Consider the following 18348-nt stretch of genomic DNA (forward strand, 5'->3'; position numbering starts at 1 on the left):
GTCAAGAGAATTGTAGAAACTGTTTGACATCAATTAACCAAAGCCAGCAAACTTTTATGTGATAAAAACAATTTCTATTACTTAAAGCCATTGTTGTTTTTTATTTTATTTTGTTTTTTGTCAGTTGGCAACAAAAACAATTCCTAATTAATATAAATGATGTTACCAATGATAGAAACCTAGAGAAGTCTAGAAGGGAGCTAATTTTGGGAGGCAGAAATGGTCATTTTATTTTGATGTATCAGTTTGAGCTGACATTGCAGCATGCATCTACTTACTGTAGGAGGCGGTATAGTACAGTGGTTATAACAGAACCAGAACACTTAGGCTTAAATCTTGGCTCTATGAGTTTCTAGTTACATGAACTTGCACAAGTCACCTAATTCCTCAATATTTCAGTTCCTGCAACTGCAAAACACGGATAATAACAAAGCCTAACAGGGAAATGGTTGAAACAGAGTAGAAAATATTTTTAAGAGAGAATATAGGATATATAGAGAAGATAAAGGATCAATAATTGATTAATATCTGCACTTTGGGATGCAGGAATAAGTAGAGTCAATGAAGAAGGAGATAGAGAAGAAATATTTCAGAAAACAGAAGGAGAAACAGGAAACTAAAATATTACAGAAATCTAGGGAAGTGAGTATTTTCAGAAAGAAATGCTTATCAGTGTTGATCGCTGTAAAAATATCAAGAGGATACGAACTAATAAAAGTCTTTTATTTGAGGACTAGAAGAGTGTATTTTCAGTACAGTGAGGGGTAAAAGTTGGGTTACAGCAATTTTTTTCAACGTTTTTAATTTATTTTTGGGACAGAGAGAGACAGAGCATGAACGGGGGAGGGGCAGAGAGAGAGGGAGACACAGAATCGGAAGCAGGCTCCAGGCTCCGAGCCATCAGCCCAGAGCCTGACGCGGGGCTCGAACTCATGGACCGCGAGATCGTGACCTGGCTGAAGTCGGACGCTTAACCGACTGCGCCACCCAGGCGCCCCGGGTTACAGCAATTTAAGACTAAGCAGTGAGAAGACAGAGGAATGAGTATCACATGCACATTTAACTTACTTCAGTTCAACTACATGAACTCTTGTAATACAACAGGAATGTATTTTTCCATGTGTACTCTTTATTACATGCTATAGACTGTAGCGTATTATATATTAATACACGTTACAGAATAGGGTTGTACATACAAAACCATGCATAACACCCTTTAAACAGTTTAAAGGCCTTTTGAAGATAATTTTGACTATATTGATTTTGACTATATTTGATTTTCACATCATGGGCTGACTTTGGAACCTAACCACTACATAAAATGTCGCTCCACTGTGAATACAGTGGTGAATATAAACCACAGAGGTCTAGACTGCTCTGTACTGGGCAAAGTTGTACAGGTGTGGTGGTAGAGGCTAGAGGTAAAGGTTTTGGCCTGGGGAGAGGTTTTGGCCGGTTCTATTTCTGTTCTTCCTTATATCTACTAGCATTATGAAGGAAGAAATTGCTTAACTTCTGTCCTCTAGCTTTTTCCTTTGTAGATTTTGAGACCTGTCAAGGTAGCACATAGGAAAAATGTGATAAATTATTTGACCTCTTGAAAAATGATTTGTCTTTTAGATAATAAAGCCCCTTCAATGTATTTTTGACTATGTTATCAAAATACAATGAAGGACTTGCCTATTCTAAAATTATTGTTGAGCAAACCACTGAATTCCCTTTTGAAAAGCAACTACGAGATAGTAAACTCAGTTATCTTCAATTAAAAAAATTTTTTTTCAATGTTTATTTTTGAGAGAAAGAGAGCGTGAGCAGGGGAGGGGCAGAGAGTGAGGGAGACACAGAATCAGAAGCAGGCTCCAGGCTCCGAGCTGTCAGCACAGAGCCTGACGTGGGGCTCAAACTCACGAACTATGAGATGATGACCTGATCCAAGGTCTGACGCTTAACTGACTGAGCCACCCAGGCGCGCCTTAAATTTTTTTTTTTAAATGGTTTTATCCTACCCAAACAAGAAATACATGTTATAAAGTTTGGAAATGAGAAGTATAAAAAAAAATCACCATGAAGTCTTTCCTTTAGAGATACTATTCTGTTCTTTATCCATCTAGTCTTTTGAAAACATGTATTTAAGATTTTAACATAATTGAGATGAAATTTTATATATAGCTTTATATCCTGCTTTTTCTCTTAATGTTATATAGTATTTCCCCAAGTTACTAAATAATTTTTGTTATCTTTTATTTTGTATAGTATATCAATTGATAATACCTCATGTCATATAGATAACCTAGTTCAGAATTTTTTTTCATGTAAATTTTATGTTATCCATTATGAAGAGACTTTAAGGTTTTGACAGTGTGTCCTTTCTTGGACTATAAAAGAAGAAAATGAAAGTTTTGACTTTTGATAAAAGTTTTTAGAATTAAATTTTCAGTTTTTAAAAAATTTAAACCCAAGGGGCGCCTGGGTGGCTCAGTCGGTTAGGTGTCCAACTTCGGCTCAGGTCATGATCTTACTTGGCAGCTTGTGAGTTCGGGCCCCATGTCGGGCTCTGTGCTGACAGCTCGGAACCTGGAGCCTGCTTCAGATTGTGTGTCCCTCTCTTGCTCTGCCTCTCCCCCACTCATGCTGTGTCTCTCTCAATAAACAAACATTAAAAAAAAATTTTTTTTTAATTTAAATCCAAGTTAGTTAACATATAGTGTAATGATTTCAGGAGTAGAATTTAGTGAGTTACCACTTACATATGACATCCAGTGCTTATCCCAACAAGTGCCCTCATTAATGCCCATCACCCATTTAGCCCATCCTGCCACTCACCTCTCCTCCAGTTTGTTCTCTGTATTTAAGGGTCTCTTATGGTTTGCCTCTCTTTCTGTTGTTATCTTATTTTTGCTTCCCTTCCCCTATGTTCATTTGTTTTGTTTCTTAAATTCCACATATGAGTGAAATCATATGAAACTTGTCTTTCTCTGACTTATTTCGCTTAACATAATACACTCTAGTTCCATCCATGTTGTTGCAAATGGCAAGATTTTGCCACAAAAAGATTTCATTCTTTTTGATCATGGAGTAAAACTCCATTGTACATATATATATATACCACATCTCCTTTATCCGTTTGTCAGTTGATGGACATTTGGGCTCTTTCCATAATTTGGCTGTTGATGCTAGTGCAGCTATAAATATTGGGGTGCATGTGCCCCTTTGAATCAGCATTTTTGTATCCTTTAGATAAATACCTCGTAGTGCAATTGCTGGGTCATAGGGTAGTTCTATTTTTAATTTTTTGAGGATCCTCCATGCTGATTTGGTGATTGTTTCCTTTGCTTTGCAGAAGCTTTTTATCTTAATGAGGTCCCAAAAGTTCATTTTTGCTTTTGTTTCCCTTGCCTCTGGAGACATGTCAAGTAAGAAGTAGCTGCAGCCAAGGTCAAAGAGTTTGTTGCCTATTTTGTCCTCTAGGATTTTGATGGTTTCCTATCTTACATTGAGGTCTTTCATCCATTTTGAGTTTATTTTTGTGTATGGTGTAAGAAAGTGGTCCAGCTTCATTCTTCTGTATGTCGCTGTCCAATTTTCCCAACACCATTTGCTGAAGAGACTGGCTTTTTTCCATTGGATATTCTTTCCTGCTTTGTCAAAATTAGTTGAATACGTTTGTGGATCCATTTCCGATCTCTGTTCCATTGATTCATGTATCTGTGTTTTTTTGTTTTTGCTTTGTTTCTATTTTTGCCAGTACCATACTACCTTGATGATGACAGCTTTGTAATATAGCTTGAAGTCTGGAATTGTGATGCCTCCAGTTTTGGTTTTTTCAACATTACTTTGGCTATTCAGGGTCTTTTCTGGTTCCATACAAATTTTAGAATTGTTTGTTACAGCTCTGTGAAGAATGCTGGTGTTGTTTTGATAGGGATTACCTTGAATATGTAGATTGCGTTTGGCAGTAGCAACATTTTAACAATATGTGTTCTTCCAATCCATGAGCACGGGATATTTTTCATTTGTTTGTGTCTTCAATTTCTTTCATAAGCTTTCTATAGCTTTCAGTATATGGACCTTTTACCTCTTTGGTTAGGTTTAGTCCTAGGTATTTTATGGTTTTCAGTGCAATTGTAAATGGAATCAATTCCTTGATTTCGCTTTCTGCTGCTTCATTATTGGTGTATAGAAATGCAACCCATTTCTGTATGTTGATTTTACATCTTGTGACTTTGCTAAATTCATGTATCAGTTCTAGCAGTTTTTTGGTGGAGTCTTAGAATTAAATTTTCAAATCAACAGTTATTCTTTTTAAAAAGACAAGTCTGGGGGCGCCTGGGTGGCGCAGTCAGTTAAGCGTCCGACTTCAGCCAGGTCACGATCTCGCGGTCCGTGAGTTCGAGCCCCGCGTCGGGCTCTGGGCTGATGGCAAGGAACCTGGAGCCTGTTTCCGATTCTGTGTCTCCCTCTCTCTCTGCCCCGCGCCCGTTCATAAAAAACGTTGAAAAAAAAACTAAAAAAAAAAAAAAACAAGTCTGAAAAAACGTTCTTGATGTGGTATGTAGGAGCTAGGAAAAGTGTTTGAAAGGCATGTTTTTAAGTGACTGAGGCCTAATGTCCCAATAATTCCTTATTAGTTTATCTCTTTTTGTTGTTGTTGCTGTTGTTAAGTCGTCTTGAGAAAGTAATTTAAATCCTTTGGGGCTCAATTTTCCTATTTATAAAATGAGAGTTCAGTAATTTCTAAAGTTTCCTTTGGCATTTCCATATTTATTTACCCAATATATATTTTTAAAATAGACTTTTTTATTTTTAATTTTTTTAATGTTTATTTATTTTTGAGAGAGAGAGAGACAGAGCGTGAGTTGGGGAGAAGCAGTGGAGGGGGGGGCGGGACATAGAATCTGAAGCAGGTTCCAGGCTGTGAACTCTTAGCACAGAGCCCCACGTGGGGCTTGAACCCATGAACCATGAGATCATGACCTGAGGCAAAGTCAAGATGCTTAACTGACTGAGCCACCCAGGCACCCCAATAGACTTTATTTTTTAGAGCAGTTTTAGTGTCATAGCAAAGCTGAGTGAAAAGTACAGGTTTCCATACACTCCCTTCTCCCTATCAACCACCCCTCTCCCCAGACATTTGTTACAACTGATGAACCTATATTGGACACATCATTATTATCACCCAGAGTCCATAATTTACATTAGGGTTCATTCTTGGTATTGTACATTCTGTGGTTTTGGACAGAGGTATAATGCTGTGTAGCCCCCCTTACAGTATCATACAGAATAGTTTTCCTTCCCTAAAAATTCCTTATGCTCCACCTATTCATTTCTTCCTTCCTATTAATCCCTGGCAACCACTAGCCTTTTCCAGAACATCATATTGTTGGAATCTTAAAGTTTGTAACCTTTTCAGATTGGTTTCTTTAACTTAGTGATAATGCACTTAAGGTTCCTCCATGTCTTTTACGGCTTTGATAGCTCATTTCTTTTTAGTGCTGAGTAATATTCCATTGTCCGAATATACCACAGTTTATTTATCCATTTACCTACTGAAGGACATTTTTGTTGCTTCTAACTTTTGGCAGCTGTGAATAAAGCTACTGTAAATATCGTTGTGCAAGTTTTTGTGTGGACAGAAGTTAAATTTTCATTTGAGTAAAACTTTAATATATTTTTCAGTTGATAATCTTTAAAAATATATTAAGTAAATTGAGAAAAGTTAGAAAAATTGTAATTGTCAAAATCTGAATCAATAAATATGCACAAGGGGGCTTCACAGTGCAAGTGGGTTTACAAATAGTAGGCACATTTTATAATTAAAGAATAGAGGGCTCCTTTCTGACATTTTGCCCTGGGTCACAGATTTGAATCATGGCTGATGAGCAGCTAATAAACCCAAATGACTTCTTTATTGATCTTGAAAGAAAGGATGAAGAGATGATAATATTAGCTTTGTTGTGTTGATTTGAAAATGATACAATGATACCTGCCCACTAGATACTGGACTTTTTACAAGTGACATTAAATGAATATAAAATGAAGACAATTTTGGACTGTATTCCAGCCATTGGCTGGAGGTGAAAGAGGCCTTATTAAATGCCAGATTCCTCTGTCTCTTATTTTCATTTTCTGCATTTTTCCTTCTTTTTTTGTAGAATGTAAGTAAAATAAATTTGAACGATGTATACTTTAGGAGTGTAAGAATTATAGGTTATGATTTTCATTATATCTAGTTTTTCTAAGTACTTGTTTTTAAATGGTTCATTTCCATTCAATTAAAAATGTATTTCATATTAACTGTCTCATTGGAATATTTTTAAGTTTAACATTGTATCTGTATGCTAGGGCTATATATTTATTTTAGCCACGTTTTAAGAGAATCTATAAATGCAATATATAAGAATTTGATGATCCTGCAGTTGAATATTGACATTTGGGAGAATTTAGTTTTTACCCCTGAAATTATCCTTTAGAAACATATTATAATTAATTGATCATGATTAATGATGTGTAAGTACTGTTGATATTTTTTCAGCATTCTCTAATTCACATAAACTTTTCAGAATCCTTATAGATCCTGGTTATCTATAGAAAAGTTTATTTCTGTCAAAAAATGTCATCCGAAAATTTTTATTCATTTTTAATGAAAATTGTTTTAATTTTTTAATTAAATTTGTTTCACAGAAAGATTTAAAGTGGTTTAGAATGGGTGTTGGATTGTTAACGAGTCCCACATTGACAGAGGTTATAAAGGTTGTTGGTATCCCCACAATTCCAAGTATTACTTCCTTCACTTCTGAATTATATAGTTTTAGAAGGTAATATGTAAGGTATGGATTATTGCTATTTATGAGAACACTGTATTTCATGTTTACTAAATTACTGCAGAAATATTTTTTCAAATATGTGACTCTGAAAAGACTAAACTTAATTGTTAAAAATAACTTTTTATTATAGCTTTTGGTCAGTTTAACAATTCTCTGAGGTAAGGGGACTGGGTATCTTTTGCCCCATTTTGTAGATGATGATTGGTAGAGTAATTTTGTCCAAGTTCACATCAAGGTAAGTTGTAGAACTGAGATTAGAATGGACCTTGTGACTAAGTTTAATGGTGTTTCTTCTGTGTAAAGGTACCAATCTTTCACAGTATTTTACTATAGTCAGGGATACCATTTTGTTTCATTTTCTGTAAGCCAGAACAGTGAAACAATGGTACTAGATAAGTGTAAGTGAGAGAAGCTAACAAGAGAGACTCAGGGCTAGAACATTAGATTTCGTCATGTGGTCCTACTGTACACTCTTGCATCCAATAAGGGATTTTTCTGTACTTTCTGTTACAGATGCTGAAAATTTCTTCTAAGGAGAAATACCCCTTATTTACTTTTGTAAATGGTCATTCCAGAGACTATGATTTTACATCTACTACAACCAATGAAGAAGACCTTTTCTCAGAGGATGAAAAGAAAAGATTAAAAAGATTTAGCACAGAAGAGTTTGTCTTGCTCTAAAGATTAGTGCATTTGTGCTTGGTGGGAAGAATTCCTTTGAAGGGGAACAATGAAGAGAAACAAGTTTACTTGAAACTGGCTTATTTTCACAAATATATTAATTTTATATGTTCTTTTAAAAAAGAACATTTGGAAATACACAAGTTTTAAAGATATTTTTCTGAAGGAGAAATGATTTAATGAATCTTGATTTCTAATAAATATCAAGTGATTCTGGCTGTATTCCTGTTTCCCTAAGATCTGCTAACGATAACTCTAACTTAACTGCGAGCCTTCCAGTCTTCAAATTCTTCCACCTGAGGCCACTAGTCTCCTGAAGGTTTTGTGATATAGGCCCCCAAATTGGGATCACCAAATAGGTTCAAAAGCTTCAGTTTATACTAACAACCAGAAGACCAGGGAATGAATCTTCAGTGCTGCCTAGCTTCCTGATATTAATGCAACCAAAGGAAACTTATGGATGTATCTTGATATATTAAATAGCAATTGTTAGCTATGATATGCATATAATTATATCAGTAGAATTGTAAGTTAATGTAATACTTAGCAATATGATTTTATAATGGCTCCTCATTTTGCTTGCTATTGAGACTTCTCTGAGGAATATAAAGTATTGGTATTCCCCAGAAATTTAAAGGTTATGTTATTAATAATAACTTCATCCAATCAAATCAGATAAAGGCAATTTTATATGATTAGTGTTTGTTTCCTATTCCAAAACTGAAATTTTATGGAAATTCTACTTACTATGGAGTTTTTAAATCTAAAAATAAGTACTAAAAAAGATACCAGTAGATGCTCCTCTATGTAGTTTTTGCTATTTGTATAAATCAGTGTAGTGGTGTTTAGAAGCTGAGGCTATCTATAAGGTAAATCTGCCTTAAATGTATTTTATGTTACTGAAAGGCAAATTTGTGATATAAAAATATGAGTTATTATTCAGCCAGAATTATATACTGTAATAAAGATGTGAGAACATGAACCTTTGTTTTGGTTTTAATAGGATTGTTTTAATTCTTTAATTTGAAAAAAATCATTATCTGATATGAAGTCTATTTATTTATAATGAAAGCAAATAATATTGTTTCTCTGAAAGAAAAATATTAACTTATTTTATGGAGTTTTCATGCTTCAGTGTGGAAAGGTGACTTATAAAGACATAAGATTGTGTATCATTTAAAGTCACTGATCTCTTCTATCAGAAAGCCTATTTGTTAGGTTTAGAGTTGCATGCAAAACTGAAACACAGGGTGGGCAGATTGCTTTAGTATGCCTGACGAGAGAAATCAGGTTTGGCATTTCCCAGTGAGGACAGTTTACTGAATTGATATAAATAGCCTGAAATCTAAAATTTTCCTTTACTCCAGATAAAATCTGGACAAATTAAGTCCAGTACTAATTTCCTAGAATGTCAAAGCAGTACTAGGAATAAGAAGCCAGTAATATGCCTGATTTTATGTACTGCAGTTGTCTTGTCTAAATTATTGCAGCTTGTTTTTTATACACACTTGCAGTAATCACAGGATTTTACAACAAACACATCAAATGAGAGTGCCCATACCTTCAAATGAATCAGAACCGATTATAAGTATTCTCTTACAAGAACTATATAAAAGTTTGACTTAAGTATAGCATTCTGTTATTTTCTCAGCATATTCGGGGATCATTTTTAAGTAGGATTTTGGGATGAGATAAAATTACACCTGGCCAAAGTTAAGATGAGAGGAGGCAGAAACTTCCTTTACATTGAATTATACTGAAGATACTCATAATCTGTACAGACAAAACAACCCAATCTTACAACACAGTCATCCCCATGACTGAGAATAAATGTATAGAAATCAGAAATGATTAGAATATGCACATATAAAGTATTCAACAATGTGTATGAATGAATGCATGCATTCTGAAAATTGGAATAGGCTGATTGACCTGTCTTGCCTGTTAATTCAACATCAGTTGAGAACCAGCCAAAAGTTGTACTAATCTTTTATTGGAAAGGCAGCAACAAAACTACATCATTAGATTTAGAATAGAGGTACTGTATATTCTGGTTAGACTTTGTTTTCAACACAGATTTCATTTCAAGTTCTGACAGCCAGTAAACTCAGTCAATAAAGCTTATGAACGATCTCTTTCAGTGTGGAATAAAGGAAAGTAAAAAAAGATAAGATACTAAGATCGGTGTACTGTTAAAATTATGATAGTTGGATCTTCCATTTGGACATCAATATTAAGATACTAATTTTACCATTAACATTTCAAAAATTAATTTTTAAAATTCTTAATGTGACTTTTTTGATGGTGAAGGTTTCTTTTCTCTCTTCTTCGTAAGATTTGACACATTGAATCCTCTTTTGTCAATGTATTAACCACCAGCAGGCAATGTTGAGAGTCATTTGCTGAATGAGTGAATGAAAAGATCTTTTACAGTACAAGTCTATCCAAAAGGATTTCCCCGAGGTACCCATTTTTCTGTTTTTATATTAAATTAACCCCATTAAGTCTGTATTAGTGAGATGACAACTGTATAGGATTAAAAATTTAGGTCACTTTTGTGTTCTGTTCACCTTAGACATTGTCCAAGGGCAACCATATCCAAAAGTATATATGTTAATTCCATCTTGTTTTTAGAAGAATTAAAGAAATAAAACAGCAAAAATAACTTACCTGCATAATCTATACAGTGTTAGGTCAGAAATCTTAATTTTTTTAGAAATCAAATCATTACTTTCTATTATTCCATGCTGGAAAGCACTCTATTTCTGGTCAACTCATACTATTCTAGCTTTATTTTTTATTAAAAAAATTTCTTTTAATGTTTATTTACTTTTGAGAGAGACAAACAGAGCATGAGTGGGGGAGGGGCAGAGAGAGAGGGAGACAGAATCTGAAGCAGGCTCCAGGCTCTGAGCTGTCAGCACAGTGCCCGATCTGGGGCTTGAATTCACAAACCATGAGATCATGACCTGAGGTGAAGTCAGACACTTAACTGACTGAGCCACTCAGGTGCCCCAATACTATTATAGCTTTATTTCCCCCTTTTCTTTGCTAATTATCTTGGAACTAGGAAATTTTTTATTTTCATGCTTTATCACAGATCACCTTCAACTCTTTTTTTAAACTATATATATATATTCATATATAGGCCAAAAACTTAAGAATTTTCCAGAAACAAGAAAACAAGAGGAAGAATAGATAATGAGAAAACACTTTGAAAATACTAAATAATTATATGAATTTCTATTGAAATAGAGGAAGAAATTAGGATTTAATAGAGAAATATGAGCAAGATGTCCAGAATATACTGATAGAGGCAATTTCTCTAAAAGGATTAGGGATTACTATTTTCTATAAAAAGAGCAAATTTCTTAACAAAAAAAATTTAGGAGAATAAATATCATGTAATATTTATAATAGCCTCAATATTGTCAGTCACTACAATTCAACAGTACTATATTCAGTTGAGCATTTAGAACGAATATTTTGAGATAATTAAACAGGTGGAACATGAGACCAGGAAAAACTGGAACCATCCCATCTTATTCTAAAATATAAGTTTTACATCATTTTATAGTTTGAATCTTAACTGAGTTTAGAAATCTTAAGCATTTTTGTGTGGTTTTCATGGTTACATAAAGACCTTCTCCTTGCCTATAAACTTTGAAAAATATTATATTTTGAGTATTGCAGACACATTTTTAAATTAGCATTTGCCTCTCTTTCTTTTTTATAGTCTTTATCAACATTATTGGTGGCAAGCAATGGCCCAAAACATTCAGCTACAGTTATAAAATTTCACTTATTCTCTCACAATAACAAAAATATATTAAAAGTGGAGAATACATGTTTGTTATTAAGTAGGAAAATTACTGTGCTACTCTCTAACCAACTCTTCCAGAAACTTAGAAACTCAGTCTTATTTACTTATTTATTTATACTGAAGTATAGTTGACATACAATATTATATTGGTTTCAAGTACAAAACAGTGATTCAACGTTTATATACATTATGAAATGATCATGATAAAAGTATAGTTACCATCTGTCACCATAGAAAGTTATTGCAGTATTATTGATTATATGCCCTACGTTGTACTTTACATTCCCATGACTCATTTTATAATTGGAAGTTGTATCTTTTAATGCCCTTAATCCCCTGCACACCTGTTTGTTCTCTGTATTTATGAGTCTGTTTCTGTTTTGTCTTGTTTTTGTTTTTTAGATTCCACATATAAGTGAAATCATAACGTTATTTGTCTTTCTTTGATATATACACACATATATGTATCACATCTTCATTCATTCATCTATTGATGGACACTTCTGTATTTTGGCTATTGTAAATAATGTTGCATTGAATATAGGAGTGCATACATCTTTTTGGATTAGTGTTTTTGTTTTCTTAGGATATTACCCAGAAGTGGAATTGCTAGGTTGTACAGTATTTCTATTTTTAATTTTTTGAGGAAACTCCATACTAGTTTCCATAGTGGTTGCACCAATTTATATACCCACCAACAGTGCAGGAGGGTTCCCTTTTCTCTATGTCTTCTCCAACACTTGTTATTTCTTGTCTTTTTGATACTAGCCATTCTGACAGGTATAGAGGTGATAATCTCATTGTGTCTTTTATTTGCTTTGTCCTGATGATTAGTGATGTTGAGCACCTTTTCATATGCCTATCAGCCATCTGTATGTCTTGGAAAAATGTCTATTCAGGTCCTTTTCCTGTTTTTGTTTCTGTTTTTGTTTTTTTGTTTGTTTACAGAGAGAAAGAGAGAGAGCATGAACACACACGCATGGGAGGGGCAGAGACAGGGACAGAGAGAATCCCAAGCAGGCTCTGCACTGTCACCATAGAGCCCAATGCAGGGCTTGAACTCAGACGCTGTGAGATCATGACCTGTGCTGAAATCAAAAGTCAGACACTTAACTGACTGGGCCACCCAGATGCCCCAATTGCCCATTAAAAAAATTTTTTTTAGTGTTTATTTATTTTTGAAGGAGACAGCATGAACAAGGGAGAGGCAGAGAGACAGGGAGACACAGAATCCAAAGCAGGCTCCAGGCTGTGAGCTATCAGCACAGAGCCCAATGCAGGGCTCGAACTTACAAACTGTGAGATCATGACTTGAGTCAAAGTCGGATGCCCAACCAACTGAGCCACTCAGGCGTCCCCCAACTGCCTATTTTTTAATTGGATTGTATTTTTGGTGAATTATATGAATTCTTCATATATTTTGGATATTAATCCCTTATCAGATATATTGTTTGCAAATATTTTCTTCCTCCATTCAATAGGTTCCCATTTTGTTTTGTTTGATAGTTTCATTCACAGTGCAAAAGCTTTTTAATTTGATGTAGTCCCAGTTATTTATTTTTGCTTTTGTTCCTGTTGCCTGAGGAGACAGATCAAAAAAAAAAAATATATTGCTAAGAGTTTACCAAAAAAAAAAAAAAAAAAAAAAAAGTTTACTGCTTATGTTTTCTTTTAGGAGTTTTATGGCTTCAGGTCTTACATTTAGGTCTTTAATCTATTTTGAATTTATTTTTGTGTATGATGTAAGAAACTGATCCAGTTTCATTCTTTTGAATGTAGCTGTCCAGTTTTTCCAGCACCATTTATTGAAGAAACTGTCTTTTTCCATGTAATAATCTTGCCTCCTTTGTCACAGATAATTGACCATATAAGTGTGAGTTTGTTTCTGGGCTTTCTGTTATGTTTCACTGTTCTATGTGTCTATTTTTGTTGTTGTTGTTCCAGTACTATACAATTTTGATTACTACAGCTTTGTAGTATAGTTTGAAATCTAAGACTGTGATATACTTCCTGCTTTGTTTTTTCTTAAGATTGCTCTATTGGGGATATTTTGCGGTTCCATACAGATTTTAGGATTATTTGTTCTAGTTCATTGAAAAATGCTGATAGAGGTTGCATTGAATCTGTAGTTTTAACAATGTTAATTCTCCCAATCCATGAGTATGATATGCATTTCCATTTATGTATGTCATCTTCTGTTTCTTTCATCAATGTCTTAAATTTTTCAGAGTACAGGTCTTTCACCTTCTTGGTCAGATATATTCCTAGGTATTTTATTCTTTTTGATGCAATTGTAAATAGGATTGTTTTTTTAATTTCTCTTTATGATAGTTGTTAGCATATAGAAACAATAAATTTCTGTATCTTGCAACTTTGCTGAATTCATTTATTAGTTTTAATAGTTTCTTTGGTGAAGTCTTTAGGGTTTTTTCTATATACAGTATCATTTCATCTGCAAATAGTGGCAGTTTTATTTCTTCCTTACCACTTGGATGCCTTTTATTTCTTTTTCCTGTATGATTGCTGTGTCTGGGACTCTCAGTACTATGTTGAATAAAAGTGGCAAAAGTGTGCATTCTTGTCTTATTCCTGATCTTAAAGGAAAGGTTTTCAACTTTTTACCACTGAGTATGTTAGGTGTGGATTTGTCACATGTCGCCTTTATTTATGTTGAGGTATGTTCCCTCATGACCCACTTTGTTGAGAGTTTTTATCATAAATGGATGTTGGATTTTGTCAAATGCCTTTTCTGCATCTATTGAAATGATCATATGATTTTGTTAACGTGGTGCATCACATTGATTGATTTGCCAGTATTAAACCATCCTTGCATTCCTGGACTAAATCTCACTTAACCATGGTATACGATCCTTTTAATGTATTGTCAAATTTGGTTTGATATTCGACATTTGATATTGTTGAGGATTTTTGCATCTATATTCATGAGGGATGTTGGACTATAGAGTGTGTGTGTGTGTGTGTGTGTCTTTGGTTTTGGTATCAGGGTAATGCTGCCCTTGTAGAATGAATTTGGAAGTGTTCCCTCCTCTTCAATCTTTTTTTGAATAGTTTGAGATGGACAGATATTAACTCTTCTTTAAATGGTTAGTAGAATTCACCTGTGAAGCCATCTGGTCCTGGACTTTAGTTTGTTGTGAGTTTGCTGATTACTAATTCAATTTCTTTACCAGTAATTGGTCTGTTCAGATTTTCTTTCTTCCTAATTCAGTGTTGGAAGATTGTATATTTCTAGGAATTTACCCATTTCTTGTATGTAGTCTAATTTGTTGGCATATAGTTGTTTGTAGTAATTCCTTATAATCCTCTATTTCTGTGGTGTCATTTGTAACTTCTCTTTCATTTCTGATTTTGAGTTCTCTCTTTTTTCTCTTGGTGAATCCGGCTAAGGTTTATCAATTATATTTATCTTTTCAAAACCAGCTCTTAGTTGCACTGATTTTTTTCTTTCTTTTTCCTTCTCCTCTTTTTTTTCCCTTTGTCTCTATTTCCACTCTGATCTTTATTTTTACCTTCCCTATGCCAACTATGGGCTTTGCTTTTTCTTCTTTTTCTTGTTCCTTTAGTTGTAAGGTTAGATTATTTATGAGATTTTTCCTGATTCATGAGGTAGGCCTATATTGCTATAAACTTTCCTCTTAGAAATGCTTTTGCTGTGACCCATAGGTTTTGGAACACTGTGTTTCCATTTTCATTTGTCTCCAGATATTTTTTATTTCCTCTTTGCTTTCTTCATTGACTCATCGGTTGTTTCATAACATGTTTAGCTTCCATCTGTTTGTATTTTTCCTAGTTTTTTTCTTGCAATTGATTTCTAGTTTCATACTGTTGTGGTTGGAAAAGATGCTTGATATGATTTCAATCTTAAATTTATTGAGACTTGTTTTCTGGCTTAACATGATCTATTCTGGAGAATGTTCTATGGACACTTGAAAAGGATGTGTATTCTGCTGGTTTTGGATGGAATGTTCTGTATTTATCTGGTAAGTCCATCTTGTCTAATGTGTCATTTAGAGTCACTGTTTCCTTACTGATTTTCTGTCTGTATCCATGCCGTCAAGGGGGTCTTAAAGTCACCTACTATTAATGTATTACTTTGTTTCTCCTTTTATGCCTGTTAATATTCACTTTACATACTTATATGCTTCTAAGTTTGGTGCATGCATAGGTATTTACAATTGTTATATCCTCTTGTTAGATTGATCCCTTTATCATTATGTAACGTCCTTCTTTGTCTCGTTACAATCTTGTTACAACAATCTTTGTTTTAAGGTCTGTTTTGTCTGAAATAAATAGTGCTACCTTGGCTTTTAAATTTTTTTTTCATTTGCATTTGCACAAAATATTCTTTTGCATCTTTTTACTTTCAATCTGTATGTGTCTTTAGGTCTGAAGTGAGTCTTTTGTAGGTAGCATATAAATAGGTCTTTTTTTTAATCCATTTAGTCACCCTGTGTCTTTTGATTGGAGCATTCTGTCCATTTACACTTAATTACTGATAGGTATGTACGTATTGCTATTTTATTCATTGTTTTCTGGTTGTTTTGTAGTTCTTCTCTGTTCCTTTTTTATTGTTCTCTTCCCTTATGATTTGATGATTTTCTTTAGCGTTATGCCTGGATTCCTTTCTCTTTATTACTGCATATTTATTATACGTTTTGGTTTATGGTTACCATGAGATTCATATATAACATCCTATGTATACAGCAGTCTACATTATAATTTTTTTTAATATTTATTCATTTTTGAAAGGCAGAGAGAGCACGAATGGGGGAGGGGCAGAGAGAGAGGGAGACACAGAAACAAAAGCAGGCTCCAGGCTCCAAGCTGTCAGCACAGAGCCCGATGCGGGGCTTGAACTCACGGACCGCGAGATCATGACCTGAGCCGAAGTTGGCCGCTTAACTGACTGAGCCACCCAGGCACCCCCAGCAGTCTACTTTAAGTTGATGGTCATATAAGTTCAAACACATTCTATTTTTTTTTATATAAAATCTCAGAATAGTTTTTAATGTGTATTCAGAACTATTGAATTTAAAACTGCAGGATAAACAAATATTTCATTTTTTTTCAAGTTTTTATTTAAATTCTAGTTAGTTAACATATAGTGTAAAATTAGTTTCGGGTATAGCATTTAGTGATTCATCACTTATATACAACACCTAGTGCTCATCCCAAGTGCCCTCCTTAATACCCATCACCCATTCCCCTGCCCACCTCCCTTCCAGCAATCTTCAGTTTGTTCTCTATAGTTAAGAGTCTGTTTTATGATTTGCTTCTCTCCACCCACCCCATGTTCTTCTGTTTTGTTTCTTTAATTCCATATATGAGTGAAATCATTATGGTACTTGTGTTTCTCTGATTGGCTTATTTTGCTTAGCATGATACTCCCTAGCTCTATCTACATCATTGCAAATGTAAGATTTCATTCTTTTTTTATGGCTGAGTAATATTCCATTGTGTGTGTGTGTGTGTGTGTGTATATATATACACACACCATATCTTCTTTATCCATTCATTAGTCGATGGACATTTGGGCTGTTTCTATAATTTGGCTATTGTTGACAGTGCTGCTATAAACACTGGGGTGCATGTGTGCCTTCAAATTAGTATTTTTGTATCCTTTGGGTAAATATCTAATAGTACAATTGCTGGATTGTAGGGTAGTTCTATTCTTAACTTTTTGAGGGACTTCCATACTGTTGAACACATTCTAAAAGCACTACATTTTTGCTTTCCCTTCTACATTTTCTGTGTATGTCACATTTTACATCTTTTTATTGTGTGCGTGCCTTAACTAATTATTGTAGATATAATTGATTGACTACTTTTGTTCTTAAAAATGTCTAACTTGGCTTTTTCTATGATCCATAAATTGGGCAGCATCCCATCTAGCAAGTAGAAAGGAGCTACTATTATATTCTAATCATCATACTGACTTTACAAGTGGTTGATCCACTGCATTTACTATGTTAGATTTTACCATTGAGATTTTCTTCTTTCATAATTTTCTTCTAGTTATGGCCTTTTCCACATTTCTTATAAATCTGGTTTAGACTGATGAACTCCTTTACCTTTTTTTTGCTTGGGAAACTATGTCTCCTTCAATTCTGAATGATAATTATATTTCTTGGTTGTAGGTTTTTTCCTTTCAATACTTTGAATACATCATGCCACTCTCTTCTGGCTAGCAGAGTTTCTGCTGAAAAGTCAGCTGATTGTCTTATGCGTGTTCCCTTGTACATAACTAGTTGCTTTTCTGTTATTGCTCTTAATTTTCTTTGATCTTATTTATTTATTTGGTTATTTATTTTGAGAGGGAGAGAGAACACGAACAGGGAAGAGGAAGGTTCTGTCCAGAGAGTATAGAATACTATAAAAATATTTAAAACATTGTAAAATGATTTTTAATCATACAAGCTTGACATGATCTTAGATGATATAGTTATAGCATTTCATAGGTATTCTTTATTTTTATTCTTTTATTGTCAAACATACACTTGATTGATTCTAGTGAGCATTTCGTTGAGGCTAATCATTATTTCTGTCTGTATATTAATTATACCAAATTTATGAGACCTTTTAAAAAAATTTTATTTTTAATTTTTTTTTTCAATGTTTATTTATTTTTGGGACAGAGAGAGACAGAGCATGAACGGGGGAGGGGCAGAGAGAGAGGGAGACACAGAATCGGAAACAGGCTCCAGGCTCTGAGCCATCAGCCCAGAGCCTGACGCGGGGCTCGAACTCACGGGCCACGAGATCGTGACCTGGCTGAAGTCGGACGCTTAACCGACTGTGCCACCCAGGCGCCCCGTGACCTTTTAAAAAATTTTTTAATGTTTATTTTTGAGAAAGAGAGAGAGAGAGAGCAAGTTGGGGAGGAGCAGAGAGAGAGGGAAACACAGAATCTGAAGCAGGTTCCAGGCTCTGAGCTGTCAGCACGGAGCCTGACATGGGGCTTGAACCCACAAACCATGAGATCGTGACTTAAGCCAAAAG

General features: G+C 34.4%; 1 protein-coding gene across 3 annotated transcripts in view; it reads left to right on the plus strand.

The window, feature by feature from the left end:
• The window catches only part of ATG4C (autophagy related 4C cysteine peptidase), a 91894-nt gene extending 83407 nt beyond the window's left edge, over positions 1–8487 (plus strand). For all 3 annotated transcript variants that reach the window (XM_043575156.1, XM_043575157.1, XM_043575158.1), the window contains one exon: positions 7338–8487. In XM_043575156.1, the coding sequence (XP_043431091.1) occupies positions 7338–7505 (168 nt within the window). In that variant the 3' untranslated portion in view covers positions 7506–8487. The remainder of the gene's footprint in view (positions 1–7337) is intronic.
• Positions 8488–18348: the final 9861 nt, after the last annotated feature.

Source organism: Prionailurus bengalensis, chromosome C1, assembly GCF_016509475.1.
Source record: "Prionailurus bengalensis isolate Pbe53 chromosome C1, Fcat_Pben_1.1_paternal_pri, whole genome shotgun sequence".
Lineage (NCBI taxonomy): Eukaryota > Metazoa > Chordata > Mammalia > Carnivora > Felidae > Prionailurus > Prionailurus bengalensis.